Source organism: Tachypleus tridentatus, unplaced genomic scaffold, assembly GCF_004210375.1.
Source record: "Tachypleus tridentatus isolate NWPU-2018 unplaced genomic scaffold, ASM421037v1 Hic_cluster_2, whole genome shotgun sequence".
NCBI lineage: Eukaryota > Metazoa > Arthropoda > Merostomata > Xiphosura > Limulidae > Tachypleus > Tachypleus tridentatus.
The window spans coordinates 31,472,675-31,493,905 of record NW_027467782.1 but is presented as its reverse complement, the minus strand read 5'-3'; the positions used below and the strand labels follow the sequence as shown (position 1 = coordinate 31,493,905).

At 32.1% G+C, this 21,231-nt stretch overlaps 1 protein-coding gene across 6 annotated transcripts in view; it reads right to left on the bottom strand.

Annotated features, from left to right (window-relative positions):
• LOC143242419 (serine/threonine-protein kinase ATR-like) overlaps window positions 1-21,231 on the bottom strand; it is a 41,252-nt gene that overhangs the window by 7,456 nt on the left and 12,565 nt on the right. For 2 of the 6 annotated variants that reach the window (XM_076485795.1, XM_076485799.1), the window contains 7 exons: window positions 12,518-12,653; window positions 8,508-8,656; window positions 8,101-8,215; window positions 7,127-7,333; window positions 2,532-2,704; window positions 1,721-1,826; window positions 751-875 (listed from right to left, as the gene is read on the bottom strand). In XM_076485795.1, the coding sequence (XP_076341910.1) occupies window positions 2,597-2,704; window positions 7,127-7,333; window positions 8,101-8,215; window positions 8,508-8,656; window positions 12,518-12,653 (715 nt within the window). In that variant the 3' untranslated portion in view covers window positions 751-875; window positions 1,721-1,826; window positions 2,532-2,596. Of the gene's footprint in view, window positions 1-750; window positions 876-1,720; window positions 1,827-2,531; window positions 2,705-5,995; window positions 6,051-7,125; window positions 7,334-8,100; window positions 8,216-8,507; window positions 8,657-12,517; window positions 12,654-21,231 lie in introns of those variants that run through there. The other 4 variants (XM_076485797.1, XM_076485796.1, XM_076485798.1 and 1 more) reach the window with 4 other exon arrangements.

Sequence of the window (21,231 nt, the reverse complement as noted above, 5' to 3'; positions counted from 1 at the left end):
TCTGGGATGTGTAACCAAATGAGATCGAAGACTATAAAAGTTATGCTTTGTGTGAGTGATTACAACATTATAAGAAATTATGTTAACTTTCATAGCTCTTGATGCAATGGAAAATGAGTTAGAGAAGAGGGTATTACCTACTGAGCAAATGTCAATTCTCACACTATGATGCTTGTTCTGAAAAAGATAAACCGATCACCAAAAGTATTACTTACTTGGCATGACACAAGATCTTAGTGTCTCACAATCAAAATTTAATTAATTTGTTATAACAATTAGAATAGCATAAACATCTCAGCTAATAATGCATATTATAACAGTATACAAGTTTTAAGTTCTTAATTCTAAAGGCAATATTTAAAAAAACAGGATTTGTCAAAAGAGACTTCATAAGCTGTAGCTAAAATTAGCATGTAAGCATATTTCTTTGATGGAATTAAAACATTTCCATCATCTTTAAGTCCATCACCAATAATCCTCTTTAGATTACTTGTACCTACATCGCCAAAGCTCCCAATGTTCTGTAAGGCAACAACAGAAATAAACTGTAAAACATTGCTTCACTGCTTTAGCAAAAATCAGTTTGTTTATTTTTAGAGCCAGTTTTCATGTGTAACTACCACAACTAAGCATTGCATAAAAGTACTGCAACTTGAATGGCTTCAACAATAATGTTAATTAATTATTTCTTTCTATTGGCATTATCAAGATCTGAAATCAACTGTACCCCATTTTGCTTTTATACTTTACTAGAGTTTTGAATGCTGACAAAGTATGTCCATCCACAGCAAACAGGTAAGCTGTTTAAGAAGTTTTCAATATGCCTCTTTAGCTTGTACACCCAGAGTTAAGTTATCTGAGGATGAAGAGAGATGCTGGAAGCAAAAAGATCATCATCAGTAATACCAGTGTTGTCATGAAGACTTCTCATCATCTTTGGACAACTTTTTAAAACATTAAAAGCACAAGTGTATAATTGTATAAATTTTATGTTGGATACAATGTAATAGAATAGATTAATAAAAATAGCATAGCTTGAATTAATAAAATAAATGGATAGTATATCTGTGTAAAAGAAAATCATAGTGATTGAGAAAACAGAAATTCACCAAAAATAACTAGGTTATAGACTTACCAGTTTATAAAAAACAACAAAAATCAATTAGTGTGTGTGTGTGTGTATGTTTTCTTATAGCAAAGCCACATCTGGCTATCTGCTGAGTCTACCGAGGGGAATTGAACCCCTGATTTTAGCATTGTAAATCTATAAACTTACTGCTGTACCAACTGGGAACAAATCAATTAGTAGATAATACTATACACAGGATAAAATTTAATTATGTTTAAGTTAGTACTCAGTAAATAAAGACCACAAAATCAGTTCTCTAATTACCTTAGTATATGCTAATTTGAATTACTAACAAATAACCAAATTTAAAAGTTCACAGATAACTCAAAAATCAGATAAAAACACATATATTAAACACATCATGACACACAAAAATCGATGTTTAGGTGTCTTTTTAAATAATGTATAATATGAAAATTTAAATATTAACATACAGTTTGATACCAAACTTAAGAAGATAAAGTTATAAAATAGTAGTTCAATAAAATTTTGAATGTAAATTGACAAGTGCAATGATGTGGCCTTTGACCCATGACCCATCTGGAAAGGGTTAACAGTTACATACATAAAGAAATATTTACTTTTACATACCAGTTGCTTCATGACCTAGAATCAAATCATGAAGTGTGGGGTCTTCTTGACGAAATGCTGCTACTTCTGCCACTCCATCTGGTTCATCAAGGAGGATGTACAGTTTCTAAGACAAAAAAATAGATGCATACTGATCAAAACTGAAAAAAGTAGTAATAAAAAACAATGCATTCATCCTATATATATATAAAAACATTTTTTGCATTTGAATACTGAATATTCTTAGATTCCTTATTCTTATAAAGAGTGATTCTGAAGTTCATTAACAGGTAAGGAGAGGCACAGGATCAGAAATAAGGTACACTGAGTCTGCCCTGTGACAGTACCATTGAAATAATGGGAAATTTTGTTGATATGAACCAAATAACCAAATTATCAGGAGAAAAGGTGTAGACAATAAAAAATAAAAACATTTTAACATGAGTACTCTGAAAATATTCTTTGAGAGCTATAATTTTATGTATATGTGCATGTAAAGTTGTACTACAGAAGATGTAAGTCTGACAGTAGCAAAAGTTATAGTACAAATCTGAGTTTGAGGTACAAGCCCAGAATTCTATTATACAATTAGCTCATTGAAAGATTGTAAGTATTAAACTTTACACAGTTTGGTTTCTATTCATTTCATGAATATTGCAGATTCACACTTAAAATCTGTTTCAATGCAAAATTACCAATATCTATTGTTTTCCTTAAACTATTATTTTGTCATTTGAAATCAAACAGAATATTCTGGCATGTGATGTAATCTTAGTAGTATTAATATTTTATTATACAAAATTACAAGAGATATAATTTCAAAATTATTTACCTGCAAGAAAGCCAACTGTAGCCGTGATGATTCTTGGTTATTCTTGATTGATAATTCTAAATACATTAAAGCCCAAGCATAAGCTTGACAAACAAAGGAGCTAAAAGGTCTTCTGGAACACTCTTCAGGAAGTCATAAACAGACTTATAGTTGGGATCATTATGTGGGTCCACAAGAGAAATAACAACTTTGTCAATTCATGCATTAGCAAAAGCAAATCACAAAAAACGAAAAATACATTGTCTTTACATGTAAAACATTTATTATAGATTAAGGAAAGTTGGTGTATTCATTCTATGCATGAGCATATGAATATACAGAACCACAACAGTCATCATGAGGTCTTAGTAATGGGTCACATCTCAATAACTGAGAATAATTCTATTCTGTTAACAACAGAACCAAAACAGCCATCTTGAGGTCCTAGTAGCAGATTACATCTCAACAACTAAGAATCGTTTTTTATTCTGTCAAGAACAAAACCCATAGGACCTCCATTAAGTCACCAATAATTACAAACCATGTCTTATTATGTAAAGGATAGAATCACAAAAATTTCTGTCAGGTCCAAGAAAAACAGGTCACCTTGCAAAAATGTGTAATTATGGGTTTTTATTTGTCAATAACAAAATCTTAACAACCTCCATCAAGTCAAAAGAAAATTGGTCACAGCACAATAATTTGGAATTTTATCTATTATTTTAACGATAAAGTTCTAAACAGAAGTTGATATCAGTTACAAAACAGATGTTGAAAGCAGCAAAGTTTGAATGAACTATAATAGTACAGATTGTACATGTAAACAACTTCAGATCTTTGAAGCTAATCAGAAAAACAATAAAAAACCACTAAAGATGAATCCCAAAATACTGATGTTGCAATAATTTGACTCTACAATGAACTGAAGCATTTCATGGAGTATGTTGATATATATATATAGAGCTAAAGGAGATGTGGCACAGAAACTGAAAAATTGCAAATGAATTCAACATTGAAACTCTGCCATCATTTATTAGCTGAATTTCTACTTTCAAGGGCAAGTTGGCAACAAATTTTGGTGGTTTCCACAAGATCATTTTATTATTAAACTGCAACTTACTTTGCTTGTTTTGAGAAATCGAATATTTTGTAAATTCTGGTTTTATTTATACCATAACAATCATCACATTTGCTTCCTTCCAGGATGAAAGCTCCAACACATCATTCTATAGTTTCTCCACTTTAAACCAAAATCTGTAAAATTGTCAGCTTATCAGATTTTTCAAATGAGACTGCTGACATATCTTGTTTCTGTTAAATGCAGTCAAAGTTTTCATCTGTGAACCAAGTTGAAGACACAATATACAATACAAGTACATAAGCCACATACAAAGATGAATTTCTCTTCATTATCAATGTAGTTCTAAAGTTTACAGGTTACATATTTTTAGAAGTTACATACAAATATCAATGAATAAGGTGTAACAGATAGTTTATACATGCTACTTCATTTTATATATGAAGGATAGCTTTTGCTAGAGACAGATCAAGAAAAAATTATGATAACTAGAAGTCATTTAGCCCTTTTGCTACAGACTCAGTATAATATACAAGTTCATCTACACATTTGCACACATTAAGTATTTGTACTATAACTTTTGATACAGCACATGTACCTTCACAAAATCTGGTAGACATTAGTACAGATACAAGTATTTTTTTTACAAAAATCAGATGTTTCATGAACTATTTTTATAAAAGATCTGTTTGTGAAAATTGAGTCTGTTTCATTACTAGTATGAGTGCAAAGTGATTTCATGTTATGAGTTAAAAAACTGTTCTTCATCCCAAAAAATCTCAAATATTATTTGCATAATCTCTAAAACTTCCTCAATATATTTCAGATGTTTGATTTCAGCAAAACTTTATACATTATGTTATTTTCTACACTCCAGCTGTGAAGTCTGTCACTTAACTAGCTTTGTAACTATCATTAAAAAATTAGGAAATAAATAATTTTATTTTTTTAGTGCTATGATGATGACATATTGTAACAAATGTTTAGTTTAAGTAGACTAAGTCTCATAATGCTATATGTTACATATATATTTATTATGTTACTGACCTTCCAGTCATGCCTAGCTAGCATTGTGCAACTTGCATTGATCTGGTGCTCTCATATTACATATCCAGTAACATAAAACTGACCTTTAGTCTTTTCTGTCTTGGCTGTGTTTTAGTGGACTAGTATTTTGTAATATACAGACACATTTAAATTATTATACATTATATATATGTATATACATTATGACTATTTAGAAATAAATTATTAAACTTTTCTTAAAATATAGAAAAAAAAAATGGGAAAAGCAAACAATTCTCTCTTCTCTCTACGATCTCTGTACTTGGTTGTTGCTGGACATAAGTTGCTAAGCCTTTTGAAATTTCACAAGTGGAGGATATCCAACAATTTTTTTTTAGGTTTTATACATACAGTTGAATAACCAAAAAATCATAAGTAACTACACTGATACCATAGAATTCCACTTAGTAACTAGATTTATATCAATTTTAAAATATATGAAACTATGAGCAGACTAAAGACACAACCGAACTCCTTGAAAACTTAGATTGAAAGAACACTAGCTTTTTCGAAGATTAAAATAGCTAAAAAACCACTTTAGGAACATCTTAAGCTACTGATTGGTTATTCACATGTCATATACTGTAGTAAGAGTATATAATGGACTGTTTCAAAAATTGGAAAGAGTTGAATAGGGCCCACTGTGTTAAAGACCTCATACCTTTTTTATTTTATATTCTAGCTTGTCAAAGTTAGTAATCTGAGTTCCTAATTTGTATGAAACTGTGAACTTACTATTTTGACACCACAAACATCTAATTTTAAACTGTGCAGCATTAAACATAACATGTGACTCACTAAAATCAATATTTATGTTCTTTTAATACTTATTTTTAAACTAAGAAATTAACTCATACATAACATTAAATAGTAAAATTATAATCTACAATTTGATTCCAAACTTACTGACATAAATTCATAAAATATTTGTTCAATACAATCTTGAATGCAAGTCAACAAACACAACAAGATGGCCTTTGATCCATGACCCATTGTAAAAGGATTAAACATTGTTAAGTCCTTAATACTGCATGAAAGTTAGACCACACAGTACTGAATATAATGCACCAGATTAAGTCACAGTATAACTATACACTTGCTACATGGATGAAAAGGTCCTGTCACAAACTACAGCTCTTGAAAGAACATGATGACTTGCTTGTACATCTCTTGAATGTTAAAGACCTAAGTGACATACATAGGTTTGTGTACACACTACCATTTAAAATATTCAATTGCTCTTCATTAAACTATAAGTCAAACTCAGGGTTTAGATGGTGATGTATCAAAAATGGAAACTAATGCTTTCTTAAACTAAAAATGCACTTCCAATAATACTTACCTATGCAGACATTACAGCTATTTCATGATTTCTAAGGATTCCATATTTTGCCCATCTAAGCAGTGAAAATACTAACTTCAGTCTTTTATACCCAACTTAAATACCTTAGACAAGTTCTAACTAGCAAACTGCTCCACAAACTTTAATGTGCCTTCTAACTAGGTACTGTATATAACCATCTCATCCTGACAACACAGTCACTTTTTCTGAGAAATACATTTGGTTTTAGTGGGAAGGTAGAACAGGAGAGTGTCAGTGAAGGTAAGTATTATCGAAAATACATGTTCAGTTAACTTTCGAAATATACCATCTACTGACACTAGAATCCCATGTTAAGAAGGTGGAGGGGCTGGTGCAGGCATGATCCATACAGAAAGTGTCTTCATAGAACAGGAGTATACCAAGAAAAAGAATAGTACAAGAGTGGGAGAACTGAACTACCTCCAGAACAGATATGCTCTTCACCTGAAACTTAATTTTTATATCCAAGGTGGAACAGAATACGAGTAATCATTCGTATAGGTTAGCCTCAACCAGGTAGCCAAGGTTTGATTTAGGCAGTCATGAAAACTGTATCTCATGTTAGTGGTTAGGGTTATTGGACCACAATGTTTTGTGTGTGTATATAAATATATATGACTGGATCTCAAACTGTAGCCAAAGAATGATGTTTTACACAATGAGAAAGTAACAACAACTAAGTGGACAAACCTTCTCCTCTACCTAAAGGAATCTAAAAGGCAACACAACAGTTTTAGAAATACAGGCTAGACTAATAATGAACTTAATTTTTTCTTAAAGAACACTGTAGAAAATTTGTTACCCAAAAGTTATTACCACCACTAGCTTCTACAGATGAAAGTCTTGTAGTAAATTCAATTATTTTACATGAGAAAATATTCTGGTAACTCTGCTTCAAATTTTGAAATTATTAGCCTAATAAATCATTACTTATTTCCTAGCAAAGTGACATTTTTATGTTGTAAAAACATAAATAAGGCTGTTAATCAATGACTAGAACAGGCATTTTAATTGTTTTATAATATTTACAGTCTTTAATTTCTCAAAGAAAAAGAACATAAAATACCAGTAACTTAAGCTCATGATTAATTAATGAGTATTCCAACTACCTTTCCCTTTATTTGCAGGCTTGGAGTTATTCTGGTTACTAGATCTCAACATCACAAAATACTGATGACACCAAACCGTTAAACAATCCAATATTGAAAACACAGTCTGGGCACTCAAGTGGCAAAGGTCAGTCTTCTCATGAAACTTCAATTTGCTCTGTTCAGCTTGGTCAACATGGCTTAGAACAGCCATAATCTCTCTGTAGATCTATAGACCCAAATACATAAAAAGTTTTGCTTTTCTTTTTATAATAACACATATTAATTCTAAATTTTAGTGAGATTAAAATCTACCTTGATTATCAACGTTAAAAAATTATTTCACATTCCATTTTGCTTTTAAAAATTCTACTACTAAAATATGCAGCAAAATATTTCATAGATTCTTGTAATTTATAACATCTATGATAACGCAAAAACTGCTGTGAACACATTATTCAGCTCACATTTTCAGTTCACTTTGGTATAAATCAGTCATCTTTACACCTCCACAATTCTGGGGATTTCATCTTAATATGTAGGACAACCACCATGAACAACAAAGGCAGTACAGCACTGATGCTGTATACTCGATATCAGAATGTTCATTAAGTTCTAAGGCATCAGTAATCACTCCATTAAAAACAAATACCTTCAGGGCATTTTCAGTATTCTGAATTATTTCATAGGATGTGATGAAGCTCACAAGAGTATCTCATGCATGAACAATGGATATGAAGACTGGTGACACACTTCACTCAATCCCCTCTTTTTGAAGACGATGTACTGATTACTTCTACACAGTTAGAATGAAAATCATAATTCATTATGTGACAGAACACAGGATAATAGAATTTAAGGCATTAGTAGTCCAATCAGAAGATCGTAAAACAAAGTCTTCCAATGTTCATTGCTGTCAACACCAACTTGAATCACCATCATATGTACAATGTCTCCATATGAATATGGTATTTAACCTGACTCTGTGCTTCTTACCTTCTGGAGAAGACAAGATGCCCAATTACAGGCCCAATCTTTAAAAGTGCTTCCTAGTTTGCTCCCATATATTGGGCATGGAAAGGAAGTCCTCTTGTTACTAGACATAATGTACCTATCAAATAATAACAGAAAACCTGATGAACTTTTTTTTTTAACTTTTATTAAAAAAGCAGAACAACTTCAATATTCAAATAACTTTTCAGTTTATGTAAAATATTAAAAAAAATTGAGTTTTTAATGTTTAAACTATGCTAAAATACTGTTGAATTGTAATGTTTTATAACACAGTAAAGATAAAAGAAAAACATAACACAATGAACAATGTTAGAAAAAAAATTGATAAGAAAGAAAATAACTGAAAATTACTGTCTAAATTTCATCATAATAAAAAATAAAATACATACCTAGAGTGCTGCAAAGGTACCAAAATTTCTTGAACCTCTTCTGAAAACCTGTTCCAAAGACTACCACTTGGTCTCACAATTTGTGACAACTCTCCACTTTGACAAGTATATATCTGTAAGGTTTCCTGCAGTGCATAAGATGCACAGTCCTACAAAAAAGAAAAATGTGTACTTTACATAAGAAAACAGTCATAAACACAGCATGAAAAACTTCAGTTCCAGAAAGAAGTGGAGAAATAAAAATAACAATAAATACACACAATACCATATATGATACCTTATATCTTTCACAGTAAACGTGTGACTGTGTTTACTGTGAAAGATATAAGGTATCATGTGCAACTGTGTTTACTGTGAAAGATACAAGGTATTATGTGTGACTGTGTTTAATGTGAAAGATATAACGTATTATGCAAGACTGTGTTTAGTGTGAAAGATATAGAAGAAAGATATAAAGTATAACGTTGTGACTGTGTTCACTGTGAAAGATATAAGGTATTATGTGCAACTGTGTTTACTGTGAAAGATATAAGGTATTATGTGTGATTGTGTTTAATGTGAAAGATATAAGGTATCACGTGTGACTGTGCTTACTGTGAAAGATATAAGGTATCGTGTGTGACTGTGTTTACTGTGAAAGATATAAGGTATCGCGTGTGACTGTGTTTACTGTGAAAGATATAAGGTATCGCGTGTGACTGTGTTTACTGTGAAAGATATAAGGTATTATGTGTGACTGTGTTTACTGTGAAAGATATAAGGTATCACGTGTGACTGTGTTTAGTGTGAAAGATATAAGGTATTATGCAAGACTGTGTTTAGTGTGAAAGATATAGAAGAAGAGATAAAGATATAGAAGAAAGATATCACGTTGTGACTGTGTTCACCGTGAAAGATATAAGGTATCATGTGCAACTGTGTTTACTGTGAAAGATATAAGGTATTATGTGTGACTGTGTTTAATGTGAAAGATATAAGGTATCACGTGTGACTGTGCTTACTGTGAAAGATACAAGGTATCGTGTGTGACTGTGTTTACTGTGAAAGATATAAGGTATTATGTGTGACTGTGTTTAATGTGAAAGATATAAGGTATCATGTGACTGTGTTTACTGTAAAAGACCTAAAGTATTAACAGGAATATGAGAGGATAATGGATGATGATTTCCTTGATAAACAAATCCCAATTCAAGGGGAGTGGAAGACTTGTAGTATGCATCAAGAAAAAGTTCACATACAAAGGGCAACACTAAATAAGAACAGTTAATCTTGTGAGAGATGGCAAGTACATTGAAAATACATTTTCAGTATAGGGAAAATTAAGACTTCTGATATGGTAATTATCTACTCTCACAATATTAGCTAGAATCTTACATTGATAACAAGGAGGGACCAGTGTGAGGATATGACAAAGAATATTTTAAAATTATCTGAAGGATATCTTGGAAATGAAAGAATCGGATCTGAAGATCATAGAAAGGGGAAGTGGACCATTTCTGAGCCAGGGATACTCTTCATCCGATTATGGAATGTGTGAAATATAAGGGAAAAAAAATGAGAGGAGTACATCAGAGTGAGAGAGAATGTGGCAAGAAAGTGGTCATAACCAATACTGTAACTCAATCTCAAAATAGGAAAGGCAGGTAAACAAAAGATACACACCCAGGTGTACAGCAGCTTGGATGCAATGGACTACACATAGTAAATCAACTACTTTCAAAACATGCCCATGGGATACCAACATCCATGTGAGTGTAGAATAAAGAGCATACCCTCTTTACCTCAATCCCATGAAATGGGGAATTGAAACCCACTCTAATTCCTGGGTATGACACTAGGATTAGATCTGAGCTATTGAATTGGTACCAATAGAATGTCTGTTGCATGTAATCAACTCCCATAACTGTGAAATGGGCCAGGACCATCCATAGACAATATCATACCCCTAATATTAAGATGAGAAAACAAGAAACAAGAGATAGCCAATGACAGAACCAGAACAATTTCACAAATCATTGCTGTGACCCACAGCCAAGATGGAGAAAATTGAGTTAGGAAGATAGTTAACTTGAAATATGTGTGAGAACTTAAGTAAATGAGTTCACTCTAAATTCAAAACCTTCTTATAGTGTAACAACATTTAGTTGAGAGTAGAATGACAGTTTCCAATAAAAGGGATGAATTACATCTTGATGTCTCATTCTGTTGTCAATGGTTATCATAAAGAGAAGAATATCACATCATCTACACCCATAAAATACCACCACCCTATTCTGTAATTGATTGGTTATTGTGAGTAACTCATTCAGCTGGGTGCCTACAGGGTCAACCACCTCAGCAATTTGGAACTGGAGTTGTAAGGATGCCCATACTCCACTTGAAGCAAGGAAGGTGACAATGTGGTGGTGAAATCCAAAGCAGTATCACCACATAACCACAAAATCTTATTTTGAAAAATCAGACCATACTGAGTTATTAATTCTAGGAATGATTGGGATGGACAACAAACCCCTTCTGTTTTCCCATTCAGTCCAAGGGTGATACAGTCTGGGATGGGCTTGGTTATGAAACACGAAATATCATGAAAATCATGAACCTATATGTGATTTTGTGGAACACCCCATCTCAATGGTGAATGTGTGAAGCCATGGAAGATAAATTGAACACATCATGGAAGTACAGTGTGGATTTAAAGTTTAAAAAAATCCTGGTGTCTGACCACAGAACAGGATCAAAATAATGATGAATGAAAAGAAGACCTGTGAAAAGAAAAAGAAAAGTATAAATAGAAACTTAACAGTCAGTCACACAGAATTATGAAGAATGGCTACAGGTGGAAGATAAAACCCCAAACAAAGAGGAAACTGCAATATAATGGAAGAGTTAGAATGGATGACAATGGCAAGCAAGGGAAAAGTGAAATTGTCAGATCTGATAGGAGTATACCTAGAACAAATTCCAGGAGAAATAGACCAACTGAAACAAAAGATGGACCTAACTGGCAAAAAAAGTAGGTAAAAGATCATGAACAGAGGAGGATTGCCAGAGGATAAAGAAAACGTATCCTGGTAGGAAGCAGTATGTCAACAAAGAGCTCTCACTGAGCACAGAAGCCTACACGGATAAAGTCAAGGGGAAAGATGGAAAATGGAAGAAAAGGAGGAATCACCATCTCGAGCTGCTAACAATAATGCCATATCCCCAAAAGTGATAGAACCTTGTGAGCAGTAAATACAACCTTAAAAAAGAAAAAGCTCTTCCAAACCTAAGCACTGTCAAATGAGAAGTGATAGTTCAGTAGAGGATCTTTTGATAGTTTATTTATTCTATTTACCTGATGACGATTTAAAACTTTCTCCATTTACAGTGTGTTTCAGTGGCGAGTTATGATTGTCACAATCTGTATTTTGTTCAAAGCATATATACAATCCAAAATGGTATGCAGCATTTGAAATATATAAAAGCACATTCTGCTGTCATTCGTACGTCCAGGATTTGGTAACACACCTTAAAATGTGGCTTATGTTTTGTTGCACTGAACTTCTTCACCCATTTGTATCCATATTTTGAAGACCACAGGAGATTCAAAACATGTTTGTCCATATTTCAGAACATCATGTTACAAACCATTTGTTGGGTAAGAAAGCAACTGGGTAACGTAAACTAAATGTCATATCTCACTGAATATCTAGTGATTACTGTGATCAACAAATTGTTTTGAGATTTCTGAAAAAATTTAATATCTCATGTATAGTGAAAGAAATAAATGGCAAGGTTCATAGATAATTAAGATTATATTTTAAACTAATTTTTTAAAAAATAAATGATTAAGTTTTAACAAATCAAAAACTTAAATTTAAGTAAAGTGAAAATAAAGTATTTTTCAAATCTGTGCAACTTTTGTATAGGTAGTCTAATTATTCTAACCATTTCTCATAAGTATGTCAATGTGAAATAAAACCAATAACACAGAGTCAAAAGACACACTTCAGTATAAAATAACCACTCACTTGTATTCTGGTGTCTTCAGCTGCTAGGAAAGACCTAACTAGCTCTTGAACCAAATCATAAGCAAAGTTTTCATCTTCTACACTTAAATAAAAAAATGAAGACTTTTGGTTCTCATTTAATCTCCTCATTTCTAATCTAAAAAACAAAACAAAAGAAGATAAACATTTATTTAAGTTTCAACTCAAACTTCTCTACTTCAAAATAATCTGTATTCCTATATGTATTCTTGAGACAGCTAATATGGATATTAGAACTTTAATTAACATAAAGCACAGAAGAATATTTTGATCTTCTCATGTAATCTTCAGGTTAACAAAGAGAGAGTTTGCAACTGACTCTGCTTTATGTTAATTAAAGTTCTAATATCCATACCAGCTGTCTTCAGAATACATTTTTACTTGAAGTGTGTTTCTCATCTTCACGAATGTATTCCTATATATTACAAATAACTTATGAACTGTTGTTTAGAGATGCACATAAATTATTCATGCAAGTTAATGTAAAAAAAAAATGAAAAAATGAAGGGCTTTCCAACATCTTTTCTAAAACTTGTCATTTACTAGGATATATTTTACTGATTTTAACAGATACACGAACTCCAATAAACTAAGTTTATTATATTTTGTAACAAAATAATTGCACTGAATACAATAAATAAACTGCAGTGAGTCCAATACAGCTAAAAAACAATAGAAACAGGTTACTGAATAAGTAATACTGAATTCTTCAGTCTTCATGTTCCCTTAATTATACTTTTTCAATTTCAGTGCAATAACAAGTGATATGAGCCTTGCATCTTTTTCCCTAAATACTGTTCTTTACCTGCAGTTTGCAACAAAAAATCAACTTGTATTTATTGAACACATTACTTCAACTTGCCAAAAGGATTGCTTTTAAACCTGACTGACTGCTTAAACATAAAATACATCACCATCCAAAATAATTCAGTAAAGTAGATTCAATCATATTGTCATGAAAAACTTCCTTCACATTATTATGTACATAACCACTATTTTAGACTTTGCGATGTTTCTATATAATTGTATTTCATGACTGTTAAGCACTTTCTCATTTTATTATGGCAATTCCACCTAACAAAGAAATGGAAACTTTGTTAATCAAAACAACTTTGATATTTCTACATTGTGTTCAGTTGGTTGGTGTTTATTGGCACAAACCAACTAGACTATCTACACCAAACAAGCAGTAAAATAGGAAAAAGGAATGTCTTATAAAAGGCAAAAAATAAATTAAATTAAAACAAAACAATGTCCAAAATTTGTATAAAAAATCTAAATAGAATTAAAAAAGGCAAATGGCCCATAAAAAGTTAAAGACATGAGGAAGTCGGACAGTGTTACCATTTCCAATGTCAAAGGTAAACCCATACTTAAGGCATATAGAAAATGGTGCCATCACTTATGATTGGTGGCTCAGTTGCAGATGAAAGAAAATAATGAGTTAAAAAGCTGTGACCAATGCATAACCTAGTAAGGACAACTTCCCCCTCTCAATCATTTGGAGAAAAACCTTGGCAGGTTGTACAGAAACACCTTCTTTAAACCATATGCATAAATAGGAATAGAAGAATGGTTTGAAAGATATTTATTAAAGAGATAGTACATTCAATTGGAAATATCTGCCTTCCTCAGATGACTCAAAGAAAGATAAACAAGTGGGAATGATAATAAGCTATTGCAGTATGGGCTGATCAGTGGAAACAGCAATGACATCCAATGGCACACCCAATTCTACCAGTGCACCTGAATATGAAGGCTAAAAAGAAGAGTGGCAGACTGTCTATTCTAAAAGAGCACAGCTCACTGAGGAAGATAGAACCTCAAGGGAATGCTGTGGTAAGGATTAAAGTTTAATAGCATATTGCCAGAAGCAGGGCTGAAAAACCTGGACCTGGGCAATCACTGGAAAGAATGGTGGGAACAGAGTGAGGAGTAGACACTGACTTGCCAATTCACTTATCCAAAGAGGGCAAAATACTCTTCACATTGTTGGAAAATAAATCTTTCTGCACTCGCACTGCAGCAGTGGTACATAGTGCAGAAGCATATGTCTGAAATGGAGTTGGGGAAAAATAATTTCTGAGTTTCAAGCTAAATGTTGTCAACTGTTTTAAAACACTGTACCTCTTTCTCCTCCACCCACCTAAGACAAGGACAAAAGTAAAAGAGGTGACAACCACTACTTTTAATGTAATGTGGTTCCAGTTTGTACTCATATGCATTGTGGTCTTTGCCACCACAAAAAGTGCATGTCAAAGAACTACGATGTGATGTCTTTGAAATCAAAACTGCTGGCACTGAAAAAATCAGAGAGGGTTAGGAATATACCCACACCTTACAATTCAGGTAGATGTCAAGGCAGACAGATGTAACAATTTAAATGTCAAAATTACGACACTGGTTGGCAGCATAATTCTGTCCTTGCAAGTGAAGAAATGGCTGCACAACAGAAACTCCTTGGTTGGGGAAACAAGCAAGAATCTCCAACTCAGGAATGTTCTTCAAATTACTCTCAACAATTACTCCTTGTAAAGAATTCACAGTAGCAAGGGGGAGTAACATCAATGAGTATATCCCCAATGGCCTTAAAATTCAGGAGGTGTTCACTGTGTTTTGGGGTTGATATTTCCACAAAGATGTCCCCAAAACATAGCTTCTTGATGGACTTGGGAAAGCTAATATTCCACTCTAATCCCTTTTAAATGAAAATGGGAGACATATGCCCTAAGGATTAATCAGATAAAGAATGAAGGATTAAAAATTGTGCTACAAGATCTGATGGTTGTGGTGATTTTCAAGGATTACGGAATTCATAAGAGTGAGAGGAAGATTTACTACCCATTGACCCTGCCCACAATGGAGTCCTATGAGGCTACACGTTTCAATGCTAAACAAGGACATTGCAGCTACACCAGGGTTTCATGAACATCATACCCAAACACCAACATCTGACACAATGTCCACAACACCTGTTGAAAACGTCCAAAACTGGTTCTCAGGTTAATCCTGGAAGGGGTCACCACAAGGCCACCCATCTACAGAAAGTAAACTAAAAATATGGAACCTTTCCTGGTAAGACCCCTTACCACACAAAAGAATCACACCAAGCACATAGTGTTCAGCCTTTAAATTTTCTTATACAATAATATCTATTATTTAAAACACAATCCATGAGTTAGGGAAACATTTATGGTGGGTTCATCCTTCTCTCAAAGTCTAAGAGTACAATACAAGATTTGGTTCTTCTGTTCTGTAAAGCCATTGTCTTTGCACTAGGGAGGGAACACTATACTTTACTTGTTGATTTAAGATAACTAAATGTGAGGGATGCAAAAAGAAAACACTTTTACTATTTTGTGCAAGAGGAACAAAATCCAGCCAACTGTCAAAAAAAGGACAGAGTGACACACATGTAGCTTATTAGATTTAGGGCATGTATCTGACTTTACTTTACATGAGTGCTTTTGAATCACATGTCAAAGTTAATTTCATTATTAGTATAGATGTATATGTAGATTTTACTAAGTAATAACAATAAACACATCCAACTTTTTGTTACTGATCATGTTTTTATTAACCAGGAAATCACTGCTCATGGTCCTGCAAACAGTTGTGGATTAATGTTATAAAAAATAGCCCTAGTCATTCTTATTCCTCATATCAACTTCATTTAAGGTGGGTGTAGTGTTTTGTGTCTGTGACTGTGCTGTGCACATTGGAGGAGACACACTCCACTTCAGAGGTGCTACCTGGAAGGGCTGCAGCAGTTGTCACAAGTTGGTGAATTAGTGAAGAGAAATGTGTGATTTTATAAATGAGAACAGAATGTGATTATATGTAGTTCTTATTGGTGTCTTCTATCACTTCCTTCAGCTGGACAGAAGATTCATCAATATCAAGGCTGTACTATTTTGATGATCTCTATTCCACTCTTTTAAATTAATAATTTTTACAAATATTATTCATTGAATACGACTTTAATAGTATCTGTTCTTCACTGTATAAATAAAAGCATAAATATTCTTCACTTCAAAAAATGCAAAAGGATCAACCAGAAAGTGTTCTGGACTTGGAAGGATGTAAATAGGCCTTTACAGTTACAACATATCAAGAGTGTTCTTAAAAATGAAAGAACCTACAACATCAAATTACTATGAAAGTGGTAAATTCAAAAGGACACAATGTTACATCCTGATGAAAATAATTTTGATTTTGAACACCTTTGGTAGACCTGTAACATTGCATCACCATGAAAGTTTTCTCAGCTCTAAATGTTACAAGACCTGTAATATTAGGTAGTCATAAAAGTGTTTTTGGTTCTAAACGATGCAAAAAGACCTGTAATAGTCATGAAAGTGTTCTTGGTTCTAAATGATGTAAGAAGACCTATAATGTCAAATAGTCATGAAATTATTTTTGGTTCTAAAATGATGTAACAAGACCTGTAATATCAGATAGTTATGAAAAGGTCATTGCCCTTGAAAGAAGCAGCAGGCTCTTCATTATTATATCTTCATGGAACTTTCCTTGGCTCAGAAAGTTGTAATGGGACTTGTAATGTTATGATTTCATTAAAGTGCTTTTGGATTTAACCCTCTCATCATGAATTCAGTTAAAATGACCAAACACATTACCTCTTTGTACTCATTTCAAGTCTTAACAAAACTTGGTAGTCTTTCAGTTAACATTACAAGTCTTTCACACACAACAAAATCATATTTTTTGAAGTATTTTTAACAAACTACAATAAAGGTTTGTCTGTAAATATATTATGTATTTGTTTTGAGGATCAGTGTGTAAAGATTAAAAATATTTTTCTCCTCCAAAAAGTTTCAGTATTCCTTTGTGCAATTTATAAAACCACTTAAATACATTTCAAATGTTTTTCCCAGAAAACTTCATATTTCACCTTTCATTTTCTCTACCCTATCTTAAAACCAGATCAGTCAGTTCGATTAATCTCCTAACCACCATTAAATAAAACTAAATTACCCTCTTTTATTCTTAGAATTGTAACATGAAACTACTTTTGTTTATCTGATGTAGTTTTAAGCTCATAATAGTGCACATACATTTATAATCAAATTTTGTTTTCTTGCACTTTGAACCTTTTCTAGCTACTATCTGTGCCATTATAAGGTTTAAATCACTTGGAGCACATGCAGTTCATTTGGGTGCCTTGTGAAACACTTTTATCATATTATTTATTTTACCTAATTTAGTCTTTACTAACCTAAAAGATCCCTACTTTTATATTTTAGTTACTTTTATAATAATAAATAACAAACAAACATGAAAATCAAGAAATAAAGTATTTACCAAAACTTCTTGTTTCTTGCTGTTGATTGTCAGTGAAACTTAAGCCTGTTTTTTATACTAATGGTAGTAATGCACTAAACAATTATTATTTATTTAAATAATATACTGAAGATCACAGATTAACTATGCGACAAGAGACTTTACAATTTTATCCAAGCTAGTCATTGTGATTCCTGTGGGAACCAAAGTTGTATTATAAGTGAAATTCATGCCAACCTAATCAAAACATAATTTAACACATCAATTGACAAAAGAAAAGCTTGACTTTCTACTATCTACAAGTAATATGTAATTAAATGTAAGAGAGAATTAGTAACAAATTCTGAAAAGGAGGATGTGACAGATGGCAAGGGAGGATCTGATTTTCTATTTGATAGCTCTGTAACCAAATAAAATTGAAAGTAGCAACAATCACAGTTAGTGAGAGATTTGTTTTAGAATTTCGCACAAAGCTACTTGAGGGCTATCTGTGCTAGCCATCCCTAATTTAGCGGTGTAAGACTAGAGGGAAGGCAGCTAGTCATCGTCACCCACTGCCAACTCTTGGGCTACTCTTTTACCAACGAATAGTGGGATTGACTGTCACATTATAACGCCCCCATGGCTGAAAGGGCGAGCATGTTTGGTGCGAATGGGATACGAACCCACGACCCTCAGATTACGAGTCGTACGCCTTAACACGCTTGGCCATGCCGAGCCGTTAGTGAGAGAAACAACAATTTTATAGTAAGTACTTTAAGCTTAATTTTGTACTTTTTCAAGGGGTGGTGGGTAAAACAGAGAAGAGAAGGAAGAATACTTAGGAAAATTCAGGATGTTTTAATATTACCTTGTAGAATTAAGAACTTAAAACTTACATACTATTAAAATATGGATTACTAGTCAAGTTCTTATGTTATAATAATTGTTGTATCATAAACAAAAAGCAGTTTAGTAAAAGTTTGAATGTAAGACACTAAAACTTTGTATCATGTGCAGTAAAGGACACCAGGAGTGAAATAGGGTCGATTTATATGACCAACCACGTGACCTCTTTGTACTTGTTTAAAATCTTTTTAGATTAAATACTTTTAACTTTCAATATAGTGTGTATATCTTCACAAAATATGGCAGTGTTTAATTTTATATTGTAAGTCTTTAACATACAAATATATTATATTTTTAGAAGTATTTCTAATAAAATAAAATAAATATTTGTCCATAAGTATATTGAGTATTTTTTTATTTTTAAAGTCCGTGTGTCAAGTAATTTTCACATCTAAATTAAAAATACTTTTCCTTATCTCAAAGTCTCAACATTCCTTTATTTAATCCCTAAGACTTCCTAAATACATTTAAAACTGTTTCTTTTCACAAAATTTGATAATATATGTATATTATTTCTCTAACCCACTTCAAAATGAGATTGGTAATTACGATTAACTGTGCAACCATAAAAATAAAATAAAATCTGAATTACCTACTTTAATTTCTATAATGACTTCGTATAGTAATATAACAACCCATTTGTTTATCCTAATTAGCTTTAAGTTTGTAACAATATGCATTTATTTATATTTAAATTTAATTGTTTTATTGATTTTGAGACATGACTTACTACTCTCTGGATGCTTATAAGTTGTAAATAACTCTGGGAATGTGCAGCTCCATCATGCTATTGAATTACATTACCAACGAGCTACTAAAACTAGTAAAAGCAGCTTACATGTGAGCCTCAAGAAGCATCTTTATTTTATTATACATAAAAAATAACCATGAAAAACAAGAAATAAAATACATCACAAATATTTTTTTGTTTGCTCTCGGTTGTTAAAGAGAGTTAACCCTAATTTTTGTATACTATTTATTCATTGTATTGCAATTAATGAGTTTTATTTAATTAAATACTACTCCAAACAATATAAACTAATAACATGCAAAAAGTATACAAATTCCATTACCCCTCAAAATTTTTCTGGCTTTTTGACTAGAACAATGGTCATTACAAATTAATCCAAGCTAGTCATTAAATTTCTTAGAGGAACATTGTTCATACTCTGAGAGAAACTGACATTTAACTGTTCAGAATAGAATGTTATACAACACGGCATTTGACAGATGAAAAACCTTGAGTGTCTGCTGGTTATAGGTAATATATAATTAAATGTATGAGTGAACTACTAATGAATTATGAAAGAAAAGATGTGATGGGTGGGTGTGGCAGAATGGGTCTGATTTTATATTTGATAACTCTGTAACCAAACAACGTTGAGGACTATAATAAAAGTGGTTTACCTGAGCAATGACAATTTTATGGAGAATAGTTTATGTACAATTTCATACTTTTTTAAAGGATGATGACAGGATAGGAAAAATTCTGTATTTTTTCAAATATTACCTTATAGAGTTAAGAACTTAAAACTTATATGCTATTAAAATATAGATTATTAGCTAATATTTTATGCTATTCTAATTGGTATAACATAACCATAAAGTTATTTAATAAACATTTTAATGTGTGACACTAAACCCTCGTGTTATGCACTGTAAAAATACCTCAGTGGATAGGGTAAAAGGATGCAATGGGATACATAGCATAATATCCTCATTAAAATGTTTTTTGCTCTGAAAGATGCAGTAGGGTTTATATTATTACATCTTCATGAAATTGTTTGTGGCTCAAAAAAATGTAAGAGGAACTTTGTTCTAAAGGATGCAACAGGACCTGTAAATCAGATCTTTGCGAGTGTATTTGACTCTGAAAGATGTAAAGGTCCTCTAACATTAATAGAGAGTGAGAGTGCTCTTTACTTTCAAGTATGTGACAAGAATTGTTTACCTCACCATGATTCTGAACAATCATCAGATCAACAGGAAATTGCTCTTTACTATAAAAATTTAATATAATATCTAGCATTAAATTTTTAAGCAATCGTACACTGCTCTAAAGTGCAGATCTGTTATTAATTCATACCAACTATCAGTTAAATGCTCTTTTATTAGATATAAAAAAAAGTTTGTACAGAATTGCTCTATCATAGAAGAAAGAGAGAATATTAAACATTTATCTTATAAAGATATAACAGAATATAATCCTCAAAGGTAAAGTGCACTAGTAGATGTATCATTAATATTATATTTTCATAATGTGTATTACTAAAAGTGTTTTAGTACAAAAAAACATTAATATATTTATGAAAGCTTTAACTGCACCTACAAAATGTTGATCTTTATTTGTGTCTCTAACACAGATGCTTTGTTTTTGTTTTAAGATATTCACAGAAACTTATTCATTGGCCATCTGCACTAGACACCCACAATTTTTTAACTGACAATTTTGAGGAAAAACAACTAGTTATCAAAATCCACTGCCAACTCTTGTCTGACTACTCAGT